The sequence below is a fragment of the Pleurodeles waltl genome, chromosome 2_2, assembly GCF_031143425.1.
Source record: "Pleurodeles waltl isolate 20211129_DDA chromosome 2_2, aPleWal1.hap1.20221129, whole genome shotgun sequence".
In the NCBI taxonomy this organism is placed as follows: domain Eukaryota; kingdom Metazoa; phylum Chordata; class Amphibia; order Caudata; family Salamandridae; genus Pleurodeles; species Pleurodeles waltl.
Genome location: NC_090439.1, coordinates 721,449,487 through 721,469,135, shown reverse-complemented (window position 1 = coordinate 721,469,135; position 19,649 = coordinate 721,449,487). Strand labels below are relative to the sequence as shown.

Sequence of the window (19,649 nt, the reverse complement as noted above, 5' to 3'; positions counted from 1 at the left end):
AACCAACTTAAGATCATCCACAATCAGGCAATACAAAATGAATCTCTGTTTTCCATAAAGTAATGTAAGAGCAACCCTGAAGCATTTCTGGTGCTGAAATGGACATATAGGTGGTCATTATGAACATGGCAGTCTGGACCGCCATGCCGGTGGTGGAGGTAATTGCTGCCAACGGCATGGCTGTCCAGACCTCTATATTATGAACGTGGCAGAACTGCCACGGATGAAACGCCACCACCGCCAGGCTCTGCCACCAGGCAGCCTGGTTGCCGCAGCGTTTTGCCCTCCGGATAATGAGTCACATTCCACCAGCCTTTCTCTGGCGGTTTGCACCGCCATGGAAAGGCTGGCGGAATGAGTGAATTGGATCCCCCCTGGGAGCCCCTGTACTGCCCATGCACTTGGCATGGGCAGTGCAGGGGCCCCCATGCACAGCCCCATTGCGCATTTCACTGCCTGACTTACGGGCCGTGAAATGCGCTACGGGTGCTGCTGCACCCGCCACACTGTCACATTGCCGCCGGCTCCAATTGGCAACTGCACTGGGTTCTGATTGATAAGTCTTAAATCCTCACCAACGTACCATCAACCTTAATTTCCTCTATCCCCTCATTATGCACACAGGTTGGCTATAACACATACTCTGGAGACGTCATAGCTAATGTTAAAATTGATGACAATCAAGTGCTTGCACAACCATTTCCGGAGCTTGAGAAATGAGGAGGCCCCATGAAAGTCTGCACTGGGCAACCTACTCTTGTCTGCTCAATGGCATGCTTTAATTCCCCTCCTGATTTATTAGTTTACTTAAGCCATTGCCCTGTGGTTGTGTTCGACAGGGAGTGAGGGTAGCCAAATGAAAAGGGCCTCCTTCAAATAGTGAAATCAGATGTTGGAAAGCGAAATGCTTTTGTAATGTCTGATATGTTTTTAAGACAATTTTGCATAAAAGCCTATTGGACAAGTATATTCCTTCAACCTAATGCTTAACAAGTTGAGCTTGTCAGTGAAAGCATTCTGCATGGAGTAACAACATGTGATGTGTCTCCTTCAGACCAGCCAGAGCACATCCAATCAGTAAAACACTGGATTGTTATGATTAGGCATGTATGCTTCTTTGCATAATTTGTAATAATACAAAATATTTTTTAATTATTATGTCCACACAAAAATGTCGATAATTTACCCTTGTTTACTTGTTATGGCCCACCATTATGCAAACAAGCTTTGGCAATGCCAATATGTCTCTTCTATGTAAGAAGTATTGGCTTTGGCATTTTGTTTTGCCATGTTTTACACCAGTCTGGCTGCTGTTCAGCTTGGCTAAATGCTAGTTGCATGGAGTTTGAGAGTGGAGGAGTACAGTGTCACAGAGCAGATTTGTTGGAGTGTCGTAGAGTGGAGTAGGGGGAGTAGAGTTGAGTAGATGGGAGTGGAGTTCCATGGTTCAGTGGCAGACAATGTCGTAGATTGGAGTGAGGTAGAATAGGGTAGAGTGGGTTTGTGTGGAGTGTGAGAGTGGGGTGCATTGGACTGGAGTAGAGTGGGATGGATTGGATTGGATTGGGAAAGAGTGGGGTGGATTGGTATGGGGTGGACTGGATTGGGGTGGGGTGGATTGAAATGAGGTGAGGTGGATTGGATTGGAATGGATTTGCATGGGGTGGATTAGATTGGGTTGGGGTGGATGGTTTGGATTGGAGTGATAGGGTTGGGGCGGATGTACTGGACTAGAATTGGGGAGTGAGGTGGATTAGATTGGACTGGAGTAGGGTAGATTGAACTGAAGTGAGGTGGAATGGATTACAGTGGGATGGATTGGAGTAGATTGTGGTGGATTGGAGTGTGTGTGGTGGGTTGGAGTGAGTGAGGTGAATTGAAGTGGGTTGGTGGATTGGATTGTAGTTTGGCGGGCTGCAGTAGGATGGATTGGATTGGAGTGGGGGGTGTTGGATTGGATTGGGGTGGACTGCATTGAGGCAGGGTAGATTGGAGTGGGGTGGGACGGATGGATTTGAATGGAATGGGGTGGACAACTGGGGTGGAGTGGAATGGATTGGATTGGGGTGGGGTGGATTGTAGTGGGGTGAATCGGATTGGTGTGGGGTGGATTCCCTTGTGGTGGCGTGGCTTGGACTGGAATGGGGTGGAGAGGGATGAATTATATTGGACTGGAGTAGGGTGGAGTGGATTGGATTCACTGGAATAGAGTGGGGTGGATTGAACTGGATTGAGGAGGAGTGGATTGGAGCGGGGTGGTTCGGATTGAAGTGGGGTGGAATGGATTGAAGTGGAGCGGGTTGGATTGGAGTGGGTTGAATTGGAGTGCGGTGGATTGGAGTAGAGTGTGGATGATTGGAGTAAGTGTGGTGGGTTGGATTGAGTGGGGTAGATTAGAGTGGAATGTGGTGGATTGCATTGAGTTTGGGTGGAGTGGAGTGGAGTGGGGTGGGGTGGATGGATGGATTGATTGGAATGGGGTGGACAACTGGGATGTGGTGGATGGATTGGATTGTAGTGGGGTGGATTGTAGTGCAGTGGACTGGATTGGTGTGGGGTGGATTGGATTGGACTGAATGAGTGGAGTGGGCTGGATCTGATTGGACTGGAGTGGGTGGATTGTAATGGAGTGGGGTGAGCTGGGTTCACTGAAATAGAGTGGGGTGGATAGAGCTGGATTGGGTTGGACTGGACTTGAGTGGGGGGTTAGATTTAAGTGGGGTGGAATGGATTGGAGTGGGGTGGATTGGATTGGATTGGAGTGAGCTGGATTGGACTGGATTGGATTGGGATGGGGTGTAGTGGGGTTGGAGTGGGGTGGATTTGATTGTGGTGAACTGGAGTGAGTGAGGTGGATTAGAGTGGGGGGCGTGGAGAGGGGTGGATTGAGTGGGTAGATTGAAATAGGGTGGGAGGATTGGATTGGGGTATGGTGGGCTGCAGTGGGATTGACTGGATTGGAGAGGGGTGGGGTGGATTTTATTAGAATGGTGTGTGGTGGATTGGATTTGGGTCGATGGAATTGGGGTGGACTGGAGTGGGATGAATTGTACTGAGGTGGGATGGACTGAAGTGGGGTGAGATGGATGGATTGGATTGGAATGGCGTGGACAACTGGGATGGGGTGGGGTGGATTGGGATGGGGTGGATTGTAGTGTGGTGGATTGAACTGGAATGTGTTGGCATGGGGTAGATTAGATTGGACTGGAGAGGGGTGGATTGAATTCACTGGAATGGAGTGGGGTGGATAGGACTGGATTAGGGTGGGTTGGACTGGAGTGGGTTGAATTGGGGTGGGGAGGAATGGATGGGAGTGGGGTGGATTGGACTGCAGTGGGGTGGATTGGAGTAGAGTGGGGTGGATTGGAGTGGAGTGGGGTGGACTGGAGTGTGTGTGGTGTGTTGGAGGGAGTGGAGTGGATTGGACTGCAGTGGGGTGGATTGGAGTAGAGTGGGGTGGACTGGAGTGTGTGTGGTACATTGGATTAGGCTGTGTGGGCTGCGGTGGGATGGATTGTATTGGGGTGGGGTGGGGTGTATTGTATTCGAGTGGGGCATGTTGGACTGGATTGGGGTGGAGTGAATTGAGATGTATTGGAGTGGGGTGGATTGGACTGGAGTGGGGTGGGGGAGTTGGATTGGGTGTGGTGGAATGGATGGGAGTGGGGGGATTGGGCTGCAGTGGGGTGGATTGGAGTAGAGTGGGGTGGGCTGGAGTGTGTGTGGTGGGTTGGAGGGAGTGGGGTTGCATGGAGTGGGGTGGATTGCATTGGAGTGGGGTGGACTGAAATGGGGTTGGTAGATTGGATTGGGCTGTGTGGGCTGCAGTGGGGTGGATTGTATTGGGGTGGGGTGTATTGTATTGGAGTGGGGCATGTTGGACTGGATTGGGGTGGAGTGAATTGAGATGTATTGGAGTGGGGTGGACTGGAGTGTGGTGGATTGGATTGAGTTTAGGTGGACTGGAGTGGGGTGGGGTAGATGGATTGGATTGGATTGGATTGTGGTGGACAACTGGGAAGTGGTGGGTGGATTGGATTGTAGTGAGGTGGATTGGATTGGTGTGGGGTGGATTGGATTGGGGTAGAATGGATTGGACTGGAATAGGGTACAGTGGGGTAGATTTGATTTGACTGGAGTGGGTTGTGTTGGATTGTATTGGGGTGGATTGTAGTGGAGTGGACTGGACTGGGGTAGACTGCATTGAGGTGGGGTGGATTGGGGTGCAGTAGGGTGGATGGACTGGATTGAAATGGGGTGGACAACTGGGATGAGGTGAGGGGGATAGGAAAGGGGTGAATTGTAGTGGGGTGGATTATAGTGGGATGGATCAGATTGGTGTGGGGTGGATTTTGGTGAGGATGGAGTGGATTGGATTGTAGTGGAGTGAGGTGGGGAATTGGGGTGGGGTGGACTGGAATTGGGTGGATTGGACTGTAGTGGGGTGGACTATAATGGGGTGGGTTGATTGGATTGGGGTTTGGTGGGCTGTAGTGGGAGGGATTGGAGTGGTGTGAGGTGGGTTGTATTGGAATGGGTTGTGTTGGATTGCATTGGGGTGGATTGTAGTGGAGTGGACTGGAGTGGGGTAGTGTTCTGCTTTCCTGCTCTTATCTCATAACTGAGTTTACAGAACCTCTCTGGAATGCACTTCTGAGTTTAAAGAAGACATTTATTGTTATTAATCCTCCACCACGAGGTTCCTGAGAGACGAAATTAGTAGATTGGAAGCACACGTTCAAAAGTAGTCGCAGCAATGAAAGCAAAATATAACAAAGTACTTCTCAGTTGCAATGTACACAGCAAATATATGTGATCATATTATTGCATAACTTCAAAGCAAAGCATAAAAGTCACAATTCATCACCGTAGGGCCTGTAGCTCAGCTTCATCTTTCTGGGGTCTGCAAATTGATGACTCCTGTCAACTACGAGAAAGAGATTTTCTACCCAAACGGCAGACAGGCAACTGACGTCTCCGTTCCTGTCTGAAGTCAAGCAGATTCAATCTACCTCTGCTGTAGTCCAGAGTCATCCTTAAAAGCAAACTCAGTGTGAGAACCGAAGAAACTTGGAGAGTGGCCAATTCTCCCGAGCTCACTCGTTCTCAGACTGGATTGCGAGGTAAACACAAAATCTGCCTGCTCTTATCAGCCAAGGTCTGGTGTGAAGAACACTGCTTGGTCTACCATGTGGAAAAACACAGCTTGGAAAAACACAGCTCATCTGCAATGTCTCAACAGCAATGTCTAACCCCACGTTAAAGCCAATAGGCAGCTAACCTAAATATCAAATGTAATGTCTAATGTCATGTCAAAGCCAATAGGCAGCTAAACTGAATACAGAATGTAATGGCTAATGCCATGTCAAAGCCAATAGGCAGCTAAACTGAATACAGAATGTCTAATGCCATGTCAAAGCCAATAGGCAGCTGACCTGAATACAGAATGTAATGGCTAATGCCATGTCGAAGCCAATAGGCAGCTAAACTGAATGCAGAATGTAATGGCTAATGCCATGTCAAAGCCAATAGGCAGCTAAACTGAACAAAACATATAATGTGCTACTGGTGAACATTGAGCAACTAATATGCGCAGTGGTGAAACACAAAGTCATTGGTCAAATACAATTAATAGCATCACAGGTAGACTGCATTGAGGTGGGGTTGATGGACTGGATTGGAATGGGGTGGACAAATGGGATGAGGTGGGGTGGATTGTATTGGATTGGAAAGAGGTGGATTGTAGTGTGGTGGGTTATAGTGTGGTGGATTGGATTGGCGTGGGGTGGGGTGGATTTGGGTCGGGTAGGGTGGGTTGTAGTGGGGTGGATTGAAGTGGGGTGGACTGGCTTAACATGAGATGGACTGGATTTGTGTGGGTGGGGTAGCATGGTTTGTAGTGGGGTGGATTGGAGTGGAGTGGATTGGAGTAGGCGGTGTTGGAGGGGGTGGGCTGGAGGGGGATCGGAATTGGGTGGATCCAATAAGGTTGGATCAGATTGGGGTGAGGTGGAGTGGACTGGTGTGGAGTGGATTAGAGTGAAATAGATTTGATTGAGTGGAGAGGACTGGATTGAGTGGGGTGGATTGGATTGGGGGATTGAATAGAGGTGGGTGGGCAGAATGGGGGTGGATTGTGGTGTGGTGGAGTGGATTGAGTGGAGTGGGTTGTGGTGAACTGAGGTGGGGTGGGGTGAACTGGAGAGGATTGGATTGGATTGGAGTGGGTTGGATTAGATAGGTGTGGGGTGGATTAGATTAGTGTGGGGTGGATTGGAGAGGGGTGGACTGGATTGGAACAGGGTAGATTAAGGTGGGTTGTAGTGAGGTGGATTGGACTGGAGGAGGATGGATCAGTGGAGACTGGATTGGACTGGAGTAGGTGGATTAAAATCGATTGTATTGAAGTCCAATGCATTGGGTTTGTGTGGGTAGATTGGATTGGAGTGAGGTGAACTGGGTAGCAGTGAACTTGATTGGAGTGGGGTGATTGGAGTGGTTGGATTGGAGTGGGGTGGGAGGGACTGGAGTGAGTGGGTTGGACTGGACTGGAGAGGGGTGGATTGGATTGGCGTGGAGTGGATTGGACTGGTTGGAGTTTGGTAAGGTGGGGTGGGGTAGGATGGGGTGGATTGGATTGTGGTAAAGTGTATTGGATTGGAGTCGGGTAGATTGGACTGGGCTGGATTGGGGTGGATTGGATTGGTGTGGTGTAAAATGGATAGTTGTGGGGTGGATTGTGGTGGATTGGGGTGGGGTGGATTAGGGTGGATTGGAGTAGGGTGAATTGGGATGGAGTGGGGTGGATTGGATTGGGGTAAGGTGGACTGCATTGGAGTCGGGTAAATTGGAGTGGGTCCGATTGTTTTGGAATGGAGTGGGTTGTTTAAAATTGGAGTTGGGCAGGGTGGAGTGGGGCAGATTATTTTGGATTATAGTGGGGCAGACTGGAGTGGGGCTGATTGGAGTGGGGCAGATTGGAATGGATTGGAATAGGTCAGGTTGTTTTGGATTGAAGTGGGGCAGATTGGACAAGGGCAGATTGTTTTGAATTGGAGTGTGGCAGACTGCAGTGAGTCAAACTGTTTGTTATTGGAGTGGGGCAACTGTATAAGGGTGGAGTGGAGTGAATTGGATGGGAGTAGAGTGGATTAGGTTTGCGTGGGGTGGCTTGGATGGGAGTCTGGTGGATTGGAGTAGGGTGAATTGGGATGGAGCGGGGAAGTGGATTGCAGTGAGCTGGATTCGATTGGAGTGGGGTGTATTGTTTTGGATTGGAGTGGTTCAGATTTAGTGGGCAGATTAGAGTGGGTAAGATTGTTTTGGATTTGAGTGGGGCAAAGTGGAGTGGACTGGAGTGGGGCAGATTGTTTTAGATTGGAGTAGGCCAGATTTGAGTGGGAGAGGCTGTTTTGGATTGAAGTGGGGGCGGATTGGAGTGTGGCTGATTGTTTTGGATTAAAGTGGAGCAGATTGGAGTGAGGCAGATTGGACTGGGGTAGACTGGGTTGGATTGGCGTGGGACAGATTATTTTCATTTGCATTGGGGCAGATTATTTTGGATTGGAGTGCAGCATATTGCAGCGGGGCAAATTAGAGTGGGGCAGATTGATTTGGATTGGAGTGTGGCAGATTGGAGTGGGGTAGATGGGAATGGGGCATATTGTTTTGGATTGGAGTGGGGCAGATTGTTTTGAAGTGGTGCAGATTGTTTTGGATTTGGGCAGATTAGATTGGGGTGGGTTGGAAGGATCAGAATGGGGTAGGTTGAAGTGGATTGGATTGGGATGAGGTGGATTGTTGCGGGTGAGGTGGGGTGGGGTGGGGTGGATTGTAAAGGGGAGGATTGGAGTGGGGTGGATTGGGGTGTACGACACAATTATGTGTTAAAGCATTATTTCAGAAATTACACATGTTAAAGAAACAATAGGGCATATTTACAATCCCCTAGCGCCTCTTTGTGTCACATTGGAGTCATTTTTTTTAGGCTAATTTGGTGTTAAAGAGGCATTTTTGCCGCGCCATATCTACAAATTGGTGAAATGCATGCATTGCCCCACTTTGTAACCTCTTGCACCACATTATACCTGCGCCGACCATAATGTATGCAAGGAGGTGTTCCGGCACTGGGAGGCCAGCAAAAATGGCGCTGTGAAATTTACAAGATTTCACTGTGGCATTTTTGGCGTCATTTTTAAAGCCTGCTCAAAGCACATGTTAAAATGACACACCTATAGTAACCTATGGGCCTCCTTGCACTTTGCTACACTACCATAAACTTTTTTGACGCTAGTGCAGCAAAGCACCACAATAGTGTCAACAATTCTGACTCTATTGGGCTAAGGACCACCATGGTGTGCTGTATCATAAATACAACGCAATCATGGTGTCGGTAGGTGTCGGTCTGAGGGCACAAGAAAAGTGGTGCATCATCTATTATGCACAACTTTCTTGTAAATATGCCCCATGTTGCTTTGCAATATTTAGAACAAGATAATCAGCACCCATGAGCAAAAACACAAGAAAACGTGACTAAAAGTGAGAAAAGACGACTTGGCAAAATAAAAGAAAGATAGCTAGAAAAATAAAGCATTGCAATTTTGTGTGTCCTGTTGGGCTTGTTTTTGCCAGTCACAAGCCTTCTGTTTGCCGGGTACTAACAGTTAAAAAACACTCTGTCATGTCGGGAGCAGCGGACAGGCACTGATTACTTGAATCAATCAGTGCTTGGTCCCTGCTTCACATAGAGGAACAGAAATGGCACTTGGCCTGCAGTGACGAATTACGAGACTGTAAAGAAGAGTGCCATGCAAGCCAACAAATGGTTAGCGACAGGCGGGTTCCAAGCCTTTACCATACACGAGTCTCACAAGTGAGATGCATGTGCTAGCGCACGCACTCGCCGGCTCGACCCTAAAAAGGGCTACAAAGAGTAGGAAGTATCCAATCCTTGAAATCTAAGAAAATACTGTTTGTATAAAAATGATGTGACAGCAAAATGCATTGAAAATTTCAATTAAATGAATGTTTTATATTTACTAGATGACACGTCTTTGTGCGAAACACATCAATCAGAAACTTGCACAAATAGCCTGCCAAATAGGAACTCAGTTCTAACATTTCTGATCTTTCTTTGAGGAAAGCGGAGACTTCATTTAAAACTAAAAGGTGGGGTTCAATCTATTTAGAAGGGATATTATTCACCGCAATCATTCCTGCAAGGGCTGAAATTGGAGGTGAGATTGAACAAAGACCCAGAATGGATTAGTTTTAAGCGAATATGGCAAAGAGAGTCACCAGAATAAATATTTATTAGCATAAATGAGCGTGACTACAGAAATGCAGCCAATGTAAAAGTCTCATAAAATTAAACATGTTTCGCAATCTCTCCGGCTTACTACTAGTGCAGTAGATTCACTCCACCGTGGGTTTAAACGCAATACTTACTCTCTTGGCTTGGCACTCACAAGGACTCGGAGGGGTTTTCTGCTGTTTAGACATGTTTTCAGGAAGCAATCCACTTCCTGGAAGGGCCGCAGGAAAACGAGGTCACCGTTGACGGCAAATATCTTTTTCCCAACTTCCAAGCCTGCCAGCTGGAGATACATCACAAAATAATGCCATCATCCTCAGGGCACGTTGTCTATATTATACATGTATCTTTAATATTGTGTTAAACAATGCATAGAACTGAGACACTCATTTGATCACGGCATAGGTACTGTATGGTCTAACACAAACGTCACAAGGTCCAGAGAGAAAAGATGACATGTACAACACCCACACACCTTTTCAGATCATAAAAAGACATGACATTCTGAAGAATTGGGCATCTGGTGACACAATTTAAAGTGGGCTGCAGAAAAGAATATAAAACGCCCAATAAGCATTGTTAATATGCTAAATAATATCTGTAATTTCCAGTTAAACGGCAAAATACCTGCAAGCCTCAATCTACACAAACTCCTTCCCACTTTTACTAATTAACCTACTTCTCTTGATACTTAATTCAATTTTAGTTTGAGTTATTTTATTTATCTTATTGGTGCTTTAGGCTTCAAGTTGTTACTAGTAACCTCTTAAAGGTGTAGCTTCTATTGAAGTTGTCTGTAGAAAGAGAAAAGAAGAATAAGATGGCTTCCTCCAGAGGCAAGGACTTCATTTGGAGCCATTTAATGCCAGCCACATCGCATGCATCTAGCTCAGGAAACATCCGATGCACTCAATGAGCCCTGCTAGACAACCCTTGGCCCATTTTTCTCATCTCATTGTTTATTTGCAGAACCAGCTAACCAGTCCGAATGTACCTGAAGCAATTGCAGAATAGCTTTAACCAGTGGCACGATTAGTAAATCAACAGGACAGTATGGTCCTTTGGTGCTCTTCTACTAACAACTTTCTTGTAGAGAGAACATCTGTTAGTTGCTCACTTTCATCTTTAGGGTAAGTTGGCTGCTATGAATTTAGCTCCCATGAGAAACTTTGCCTCTGTTGAGGATCTCATGCCTACAAACAGGGCACACAACAACAGCTTAACATGTGACCATTATTTGTGCTTCCTGTACTCCAAATACAAGGGCAGTCCCTAGCTGTGTGATGTTCTAGTCAAAGAGCCAGTGATTGTCCCACGAATGTAGGTGTTGGTGAGTTAGCCCTCTTCCTAGCTGTGGAAAGGGGTGTTGTGAACGCCCGGCTGTAGCAGCTACAGCGGATGGAGAAGTTCTTGATGGGCCTCTTATGTCTGCAGCTGGGCAGAGAAAGGCTCATAATTAACGTGAAAGGGTGATTGGGTAAGTGAGTAACACGAAGGATAAGTGGATTGATGTGTGAGAGAACGGGTGGATGGATGGGTGAGTGTAATGGTGGATGGAGAGGTGGCTGGATGAATGAGTGAAAGGATCGACATAAAGATGGATGGATAAGTGAAAGGATGGATAGCTGACTGAAAGGGTGGATGAATGGCTGAGTGAAAGGGTGGATGGATGGGTGGATGGATTGATGGATCAGTGAAAGGCTGGTTGGAGTGAAAGGGGGATGAATGGGTGAGTGAAATGATGCATGGTAGAAAGGATGAGGAATGGATGGATGAGTGAAAAGGTGGATCTATTGATGGATAGATTTGATGATGAGTGCAAGAGTAACTGGATGGGTGGATGAGTGGATGGATGGGCAAAAGGGTGGGTGGCTGAGTGAAAGGATGGATGACTGAGTCAAAGGGTGGATAAATGGATGAGTGGATGGATGAATGATTTGATAGATGGATGGATGGATGGATGGATGAAAGGAAAAGTGGATGGATGCATGAAAGGGTAGATGGATGGAAGGAAAGGTGGATGGATGAAAGAGTGGATGAATGGAAAAATGGATGGATAAATGGATGGATGGATGAATGGATAGATTGAGGAATGATGGGTGAATGTGTGGATGATGGAGTGAAAGTGTAGATGGATGGATGGATGGTTGAAAAAATGAATGGATGGAGGGATGGATGGGTGGATGGATGGAAGCAATGATGGATAGGTTTGATGGATAGATTTGGATATGGATGGATAGGTTTGGACAGGGGCGTTGTGAAACCCCCACTTCAGTAGCTACAGTGGGGGTGCAGTTCTTGGTGGGCTTTTTCTGACTGCAACTGACAGACAAAGGCTCATAATTAATGTGAAAGGGTGGGTGAGTGAGTGAAAGGATGGATGGGTGGATGGATGGGTGGATGGATGGGTGGTTGGATGAGTGAAAGGATCGAAGGATGGATTAGTTTGACGATGGATGGATAGTTTTGGGGATGGATGGCTGGTCTTTCACCAGTCTGTTGAACGGTGAAAGACTAAATGCTAGATGAAAGAATAAATGAATGACAGATCTTATCTCAGAATAATGTTAGGGGCGAAAGGCCTGTAGTTTCAAGGCTCCTTTTTGTACCCTCTACTTGGGTGGGATTAAACTGCTTTCTCCAGCCCGCTAGCACATCGCAAGGCTCTAGTGGATGACTAAACAAGGATTTTATTGATGTGGCATGCCTGTCCAAACTCCTTTTTGTATCATAGCGCATATTGATCTGAATATTTTGACCTCTTGGCACTAAATTTCTAGAGTTAAACCATCCTCTTTGGACATAAAATATTAGAAGATGTGTTCATTGTTTTATTTTCTTTTTCTCGTCAGCATCATCAAACCCCAGCAACGGGAACCAATTCTGTTTTAATATGTGCGCAATGAAAGTTTATCATTCACTCCGAGACAGCTGACACATTTCTGAGACATCACATAGCTGGTGATTCTAATCTGTGTGTAGTTTGTTTCTGACCACGTGTAGTACATACTTAAGAAGACATGTGTTATCACTTTAGAACCAAAGAATTAAAAAATACACTTTAGAATGTCATCTGGAAAGCTCTACCTCGGCATTCGATCCCCTCTCCAGAAACTTCACAATAGGCACTTTATTTTTGTCCTCCAGACCGAACCCATAGCTGCCGTCATTAGCTTTAATCTGCAAAGAAAACCCCGACACATGTTAGTAGTTCAAAAACCGCATCATCAAATAACTGAAAATGTAATAGCGCTGTTGGCAGTGCTATGACCTCTTGTGTACAGAATCAATATATTGACTGGGAATAATGTAGGGGGCATCTTTTATTTATAAACCCTACCAACAACTCAATTCTAGACATCTAGGCCCAAAATTGCAGTACTGGATATATGCTACTTAAAGGCACAGGCGCCGACAAACTCTCTGGTACCACACCCGTCAGTCATGAGTACCCGTGATAATGTCAGGGGAGGGAGTGGGTGAGTTGTCCACCACGGAGCATGCCCTTCCCTCTGACATCTGGTTTGACGTGAATGGGGAAGAGAAGTTCCGTGAGCCTAACATCAGTCAGGATAGAGCACGGCACCCTCACTAAAACATAAGCCACTAGGCCTCAGGAGTGCCTATACATACTGGATTTCAGAAATGAAACAAAACAACATTAGGGAGGCTGTGGAGGTGGGGCCTGGGAGTTCCACTTCAGGATCAAAAAGTAACGAAAGAACTCAAGAGTTGGGGTATCTGACCTTTCACAGTCGTTCGCTTCTTTATTTGCTGCACAGGCTTATAATGCACACTGTGATCTAGTCCAATGAACCATAATAGTTATGCTGTATGAAGTAGTTATTAAATGTCACCCGGTTCTCACTATGTCAATCTTGGATTTAGGATGTAAGAGTGACTCCAGTTTACCTCCAATGGCTGTAAAGTTTATGATAATGGAGAAGAATTAGTAAAGTAACAGTAAAATAAGACCATTTATACTCTGAGGCTGTGGCACAGCTTTGTAGTGGCAAGGAAGAAGGTACTGTACTTGCAGGGCCGTTCTGAGACAGCCACAGCACGGGTCACAGCACCGGCATGCTGTTGCTTCCTATTCACTCTGGGTAAGTGCCCCGGGTAAACCACTACAATCACTGCGGGAGTATTTATTTTGTGAATCTGTTTGATTTTGTTATGTAATCACACTGTTACACCACAGTCCTTCAGGTGTTCCTAAAATACATGCTCAAGTGTCTTCCACAATTTTACTCCAATATTAAGTTATTCATTTCTTTTTCTTTGTACATTCTGCTGACTACGGAAACTGCTGAGCCGGATTTTACAGATTATAATTGTGCATTTAACATTTTCAATATTGAACCACGAAACAGAGAACATACACAACACTTTTCCCAGGTTCCGTTCCTTTATATTATCACTCTTTTTGTGCTGTAGCCCCTTCTTCCTTCTGTATCCCCCGTCCCTGTCCCAACACCTTTCAAAGTAAGTGCGCGACCCTCTGATTTCCCCTTCGGCCAGCAGTATGGTTCCTTTATTAAGCCACCAATAGTTCGTCCCCAGTATGTGCAGCTGAGTATTTCCTGCAGCCTCTACACCCCTCTCTCTCCAGCTCAGTGCTCTCAATCCTTGCCCGTGTAATCACGTTTCTGACCCAACTATCTCCTGGGGGGGATAATGTGAGCTCCAAGGCAAGACAATGCATTTCTTTGCCAAAACTAGAGCTCGGTCAATTCATTCCTCACATGCCTGCTACTCCTTGGCTTAAGGGTATAACCCTAATAGGTATCTCTGTCAGGTTTCCTTAACTTCTCTAATCAATGCAGTTGTTAAGTAGGCCAGGGCAGTCGTCCAGCAAGAGGTAATCTTTTAACAACTGCACACCATGTGAAAAAAGTCCAAGACCTTAAGGCCACATCTAGGGCATTATTGTGTGTCCATTGCTAATATCCTATTAAGGCGCCTGGCTGTCAGGTAGGTAGCATGTAGATACTATTTTTCAATCAAAAGTTTCTGCAAATGCCTGGTATACAGCCCAGGGCCCTTTCCCTTTCCTTAACTGTTAGCCTCTTGATACTGTGCGCGTCCCACTTTTGCCATAGCGCTTGCAGCACTGGTTCAAACATAAAATTCAATAATTTCTAAAACCACAACACCAGTCAATTCCCGACGCACATCCTATAAAACAGCTGCAATAGTTCATGTGTGGGAGCTGGGGCGGTTTCTTTATTTGGGCAGAGGAGGGCCTGTACTTTTCATTTGGCAATATCTAGCTCATACCATACTTACATTTTTAGAGGTTCTGACAATGTGCTGTGCTGTAAAACACATGCACTACTACATGTATAGGTGGATGACATGGCACGTGGGGTAAGTGACAGAGTACATAAGAAACAATTGCTAAAATGTGAAGAGTGAAAAAAGTTAAAGCATTAGTACTATGCGACACTGTGACTGTTGTTTACTATGCCACATATTCTTGATAAGTCAGTAATATATTTTCATGTATGCACCAACTGCATTCATTTGCAAACTGTACTAAACGTACCAATAACGACCTTGCAATGACGTTTTCCACAATTTTCAAGTCATGCTTGAGGAGCCGGTGTTTCATGTTTGAGCCCTCCATCTCCTCATCCGCAAAAAAACGGAACAGAAGCGGTTCATCTTTAAATTCACTCTTTTCCAGCACTGTTTGATAAGTAAAGACAACATTTCACAATGCCATAGGGAATCAGGCAGATTAATGATGTTTCTCTGTAGAACATGTTATAAAGTGGAAAATTCGCACAATTGGTTACATCATTCAGTTAATGCATGCAATACCTGGCAGACACTCAAATCATCCACATAACAGTATTTATAGAGAATTGCTAATTATTTTGCAAATTATGCCTGGCATTATGAAGTAGGTAATGTTTGCTCTTGATGCCTTCATAACTTATTTTACATAATCTATTGTGAACCCTTCTTTGCAGCCCAAAATGTGATCCTTCATCTCATGAGCGGATTCACCTCTACGCTGCAACACCGATGCCCAAACCATTGCAGCTCTCTCCCATTCTAAGAGAGCTGAGGCACCTGAAATTGCCAATAATGTTTGAGGTACATGCCAGTAACATCTATAGACATTTTGGCGAACTAGACCATAATGGAACTGAAATGCTATACATCAGTGGATTCAGCTTTAAGGGCATCACATGCTGCAGTGCCTCCTTGGATCTAGGTCTCTCCCAGACCAGAGCCTCTAATAGATGGCCTAACATCTTAGGAATATACACTGGTGTCTGATCAAGTCCCCTTCTCCTAGAAAGTGACTGGAGAAGAACAGGAGTTCTGTTTGACAGTGTCTGGCATGCAGGCTGATCTCCAGGCCCCTATTGACTACGCCCATGCTGATGAGAAATGGAGATCTCCCATCTTCCCCAGACCTGTACTCATAGACCCTGGCATCAAGTGTGGAGGATCAGCCATGCTCCTGCCATGGGCCAGGAGACAAAGCTGGATGGTGTTCCCAGGTTCTAAGCAGCCAGCAATGAGTGAGGTACAGGCAGGAGCTAGAGAGAAGCAGGGAAAGGTGCAGGTAGGCAGAACTGGCAGTGTGTTATATCTGCTCTGAGAATGTAGTTGAGAGCTTACCCTGGGTGGACTAAAAAGTAAGGAGCGTATTCTGACATGTGGTGATGGAACTGCCCTGGTGTCTCCACACTTACAGACAGTCGGAGGGGTTTTACCCAATCTGTCTGGAGTACAGCACAAGAATGGCGGCAGAGGAGAGTGAAATACAATGACATCAAACTTGGACTTCTTTGCTTGACAAGCATGTGCCATTATTTCCAGAATAAGGGTGTGGCCATGCCTTAAAACATACCCATTCCAAGACAGTCATCTGTTCATAGGATGCAATCTAAAGATTCCAATCTAAGGTGAAGTAAGATCATTTTTTGTGATGTCAGTTACAGTTAAACCATATATATAAGGGGGCAATTCTATGTGTAGGATGCATCACAAGACATTAGCTTACTTTTTATGTTGAGTTCTTTGTCCTTTTGCTTCTTATGTTTGCTCCTTGATGCTGGAATTTTCTACATTATTTTTGAAAATTGCCCTGGCTGTTTTCTCCTTCCTGTTCCTTGCAAGGGGTTTGGTGCTTTGTGAGTCTCTTCCTTTCAAATCTTCAGCTTCGATTAACTTCAAGAGACTTCCAAGAAGGTTTTACACTTTCTGATTTTTCTTCTATTGTGGACGATCTTAAGGAGGCATTGACAACTTTCAAATATTCTGCCCTGTGCAGAGTGATCCAGTGGCTAATGGGAGGAGTCACCCTTTTTTGGACAATTAGAAGGGGACTCAGCAGACAGTGCAAATATCCAGTACATGGCACAGTAGGTGACATGGGCTCCCATGATGGGAGGTAAGAGGTCCAGATGCATAAGTGCCACTTGTAACACACACACATCCTTACATTCTCATATCTTAAGAATAACTACAGTCCTAAAAGGATTAAAGGGAAAGCATTTTTCTGTGTCATTAAATATAGACATGTGTGCCATGCTGCTCGACTCGCTGCATATGCAGACACTACTTAAACAAGAACTCACCTAAGAGGTGAGAGAGGGGTGGACGGCCACATGCAGCAGGATTTATTAGTGGGGGGGAGAGGCCAGTAAGACCTTGCACTGTCTGTGCACCCCTAGAGAGGCGGGAGTCCCTGTGGCTTATTTGGTGGCTGAGGACAGCACTAGACTAACAGGAACTGTACCCATAGCACAGGCCTTTGCGAAGTACTATAAAGAACTGCACAGAGCAGACCCCACGAGCCCACAAGAGGATTTACAGGCCTTTGTACATGACCTGCCAATGCCCCAATTGTCTCCAGAGGACCGCAACTCCCTGGAGGCAGAGGTCACTTGTGTGAAATTCTGAGCAGCATTGGCACAACTACAGGCAGGCAACGCGCAGGGTCCCAGCAGAGTTCTCGCGGGTAGTGTGGCCTTAGACAGGCTCTCTATTATTGGAGTCCTTCGTAGAAGTACAGGAGGAGGGAGAGCTATCAGCAGACCTTAGAACAGTGGAAATAGTGGTAATTCCCAATCCAAGCAGAAAGTGAACGCATTGTGGAGACTTTTGTAGAATCTTCCTGCTGAATGTTGAAGTAAAAAGATGCTGGCTACTAGACTGACAGGAGTCATTGTTTACCTTCTTCATCTGGATCAGTCCAGGTTTGTGCCTTGCTAGGCCACTCATCACAATTTGCTTTGAGTACAAGATGCAATAGTGTTGAATAGGAGCTTTCGAGGCCACAGGACCCTCATGTCTATTGATTTTCAGGAAGGCCTTCGACTAAGCAGATTGGGAGTATCTGTTTGCACTCCTGAATTGGAGTAGTTTGGACTCAAATTCATGCACAGAGTGCGTTTCTTATACACCAATCTTTCAGCTAGAGTGTGAGTCGGTGGGGAGACCTCTGATTGGTTCCCGATGGGAAGAGGTGCATGACAGGGTTACCCCTTATCGCCACTGCTCTTTGCCCTCACGATTGAGCTCTTGGCGGCATGGGTACGCATGGGGGCCTTGTTTTGGGGTTTTCAAAGGTCTCCTGAAGTGAGTAATATGATCTTGCTTTATGCGGATGACATCTTCCTCTTCGTGGGTGATCCGGTGTCTACTGGGCTCAGAGCTCTTCAGATTCTCCAAATCTTCAGAATGTACCTAGGCCCTGAAATAAATACTAACAAGTCTTCCAAATACCCCATAGTGTCCTGACTCACTGATATGCCATGGGTGGTGGGGATATCTGTGCTGTCTTCGGGATTCAAGTATCTGGGATGTTTCGGTATGGTAGAGGCACGGAGGTCCTACAAAACAAATTTAATACTTTAACTGGAAGGCCTTGCATATGAGATCAAGTTTTGTTCCATTCTCCCACTTTCCTTGATAGGACAGTCAGCCATTTTAAAAATGGTCTCCCTGTCACGTCTCCTTCATCAATTACAGAATCATCTATTTCCGGTAGATGAGGCATTCTTTAAGACAGTAAATGAACGACTCAGATTGCTGTTATGGGGATGGAAGGTATGCCCGGGAAATGCTGCCGGCCGGTTCACGGGTGTTGGATAGCCACCACAGATTTGCTCTTGTAGTATTGGGCGGCACATCTGCTAGTAATAAACAATTGGTGGCTTGAGGGATTTGAAGACCCGGCATTTGCAGAGGGGGGGGGGTGGCTTGTAGGCCATCAGAATCTCCCACACCGACAGTATGGCTGGAACATGTCAGAGAATCTTCCACATGCCATGCAAGTGGTGTTTGGGGTGTGGTTGGCTGCTCTGTAGGCCATTGGGTGGGCAAATAGGCTGACACTAGAGAGTTCATTGTGGAAGGGTACCTGACATCCACAGGTGAGAGCCCTGGGTGTATTTGCTGACTGGGATCTTACAAGGGATATCCACATTGGGAGATGTGTTGCACGGTGGAACAATGAAATCCTTTCAAGACCTGCAGGAAGAATTTGAACTTTATCACACACAATTTTTCCAATATTTACAACTTTGTCATGCACTCCTACCTAGCATACAGCTGAAGGAAGACATTCCTCAGTTCTCCCATGTGGAAGCAAAGCTACCTCTCACGAATATAAAAACACATAAACTGTCTGAGTTATATAAAATGATACTATGTCATCTGCCTGATTCCATGGGGCTGGTGATATGGGTGTGGGAAGGGAAGCTAGGCCAGATGGAAGACGAGGACTTGCAGGAGGCATTGGAGGCACTGAATGAGGTGGTAGTAGCCTCCCAAATCAGGATGATACAGTTGAAACTGTTCCATCACACTTATCTCATTGGGACAAAATTGCACCATATGGGATTGATAGCGAGGGGGGATTGCATGTGATGCGGGGACTCACGGGGATCTGTCCCACACGTTTTGCCGATGCCCTGTTCTCTCTCATTCCTGGAGGGGTGTGTTGGGTGGATTGGAGGGAGTGTGGGGCTGGCCCTTTCCCAGAGACACTAAGCTCATCCTTTCACACATTACAAATGACCTGAAGGGCAACAGATATCAAAAGCGATATTATGGCTAAGCTTACTGGTGGTGTAGCGCGATATCATGAGGGCATGGAAAGACAAGGCAGCCTCTCCTGTGGAAACAAGTGCCAAGGGTATGGACTACTGTATGGATCTGGAGCATCCTTTCTACAGTGCAAGGGGCTGTCCTCAGAAACACCTAAAAATATGGAAGGACTGGGTGAAATTGCAGGTTGTACACATAGTTCCCCGCAAGCCTTTGTTGAATTCTCGAGACATACACGCTCACAGGCGGGATAAGGGGA

General features: G+C 46.2%; 1 protein-coding gene across 1 annotated transcript in view; it reads right to left on the bottom strand.

Moving 5' to 3' along the window:
* Window positions 1-19,649, bottom strand: part of PREX2 (phosphatidylinositol-3,4,5-trisphosphate dependent Rac exchange factor 2) — a 1,096,481-nt gene that overhangs the window by 562,725 nt on the left and 514,107 nt on the right. Inside the window, exons 17-19 of the mRNA XM_069220299.1 lie at window positions 14,862-15,004; window positions 12,401-12,493; window positions 9,448-9,596 (exon numbers count right to left, since the gene is read on the bottom strand). Coding sequence (XP_069076400.1) covers window positions 9,448-9,596; window positions 12,401-12,493; window positions 14,862-15,004 — 385 coding nt within the window. The remainder of the gene's footprint in view (window positions 1-9,447; window positions 9,597-12,400; window positions 12,494-14,861; window positions 15,005-19,649) is intronic.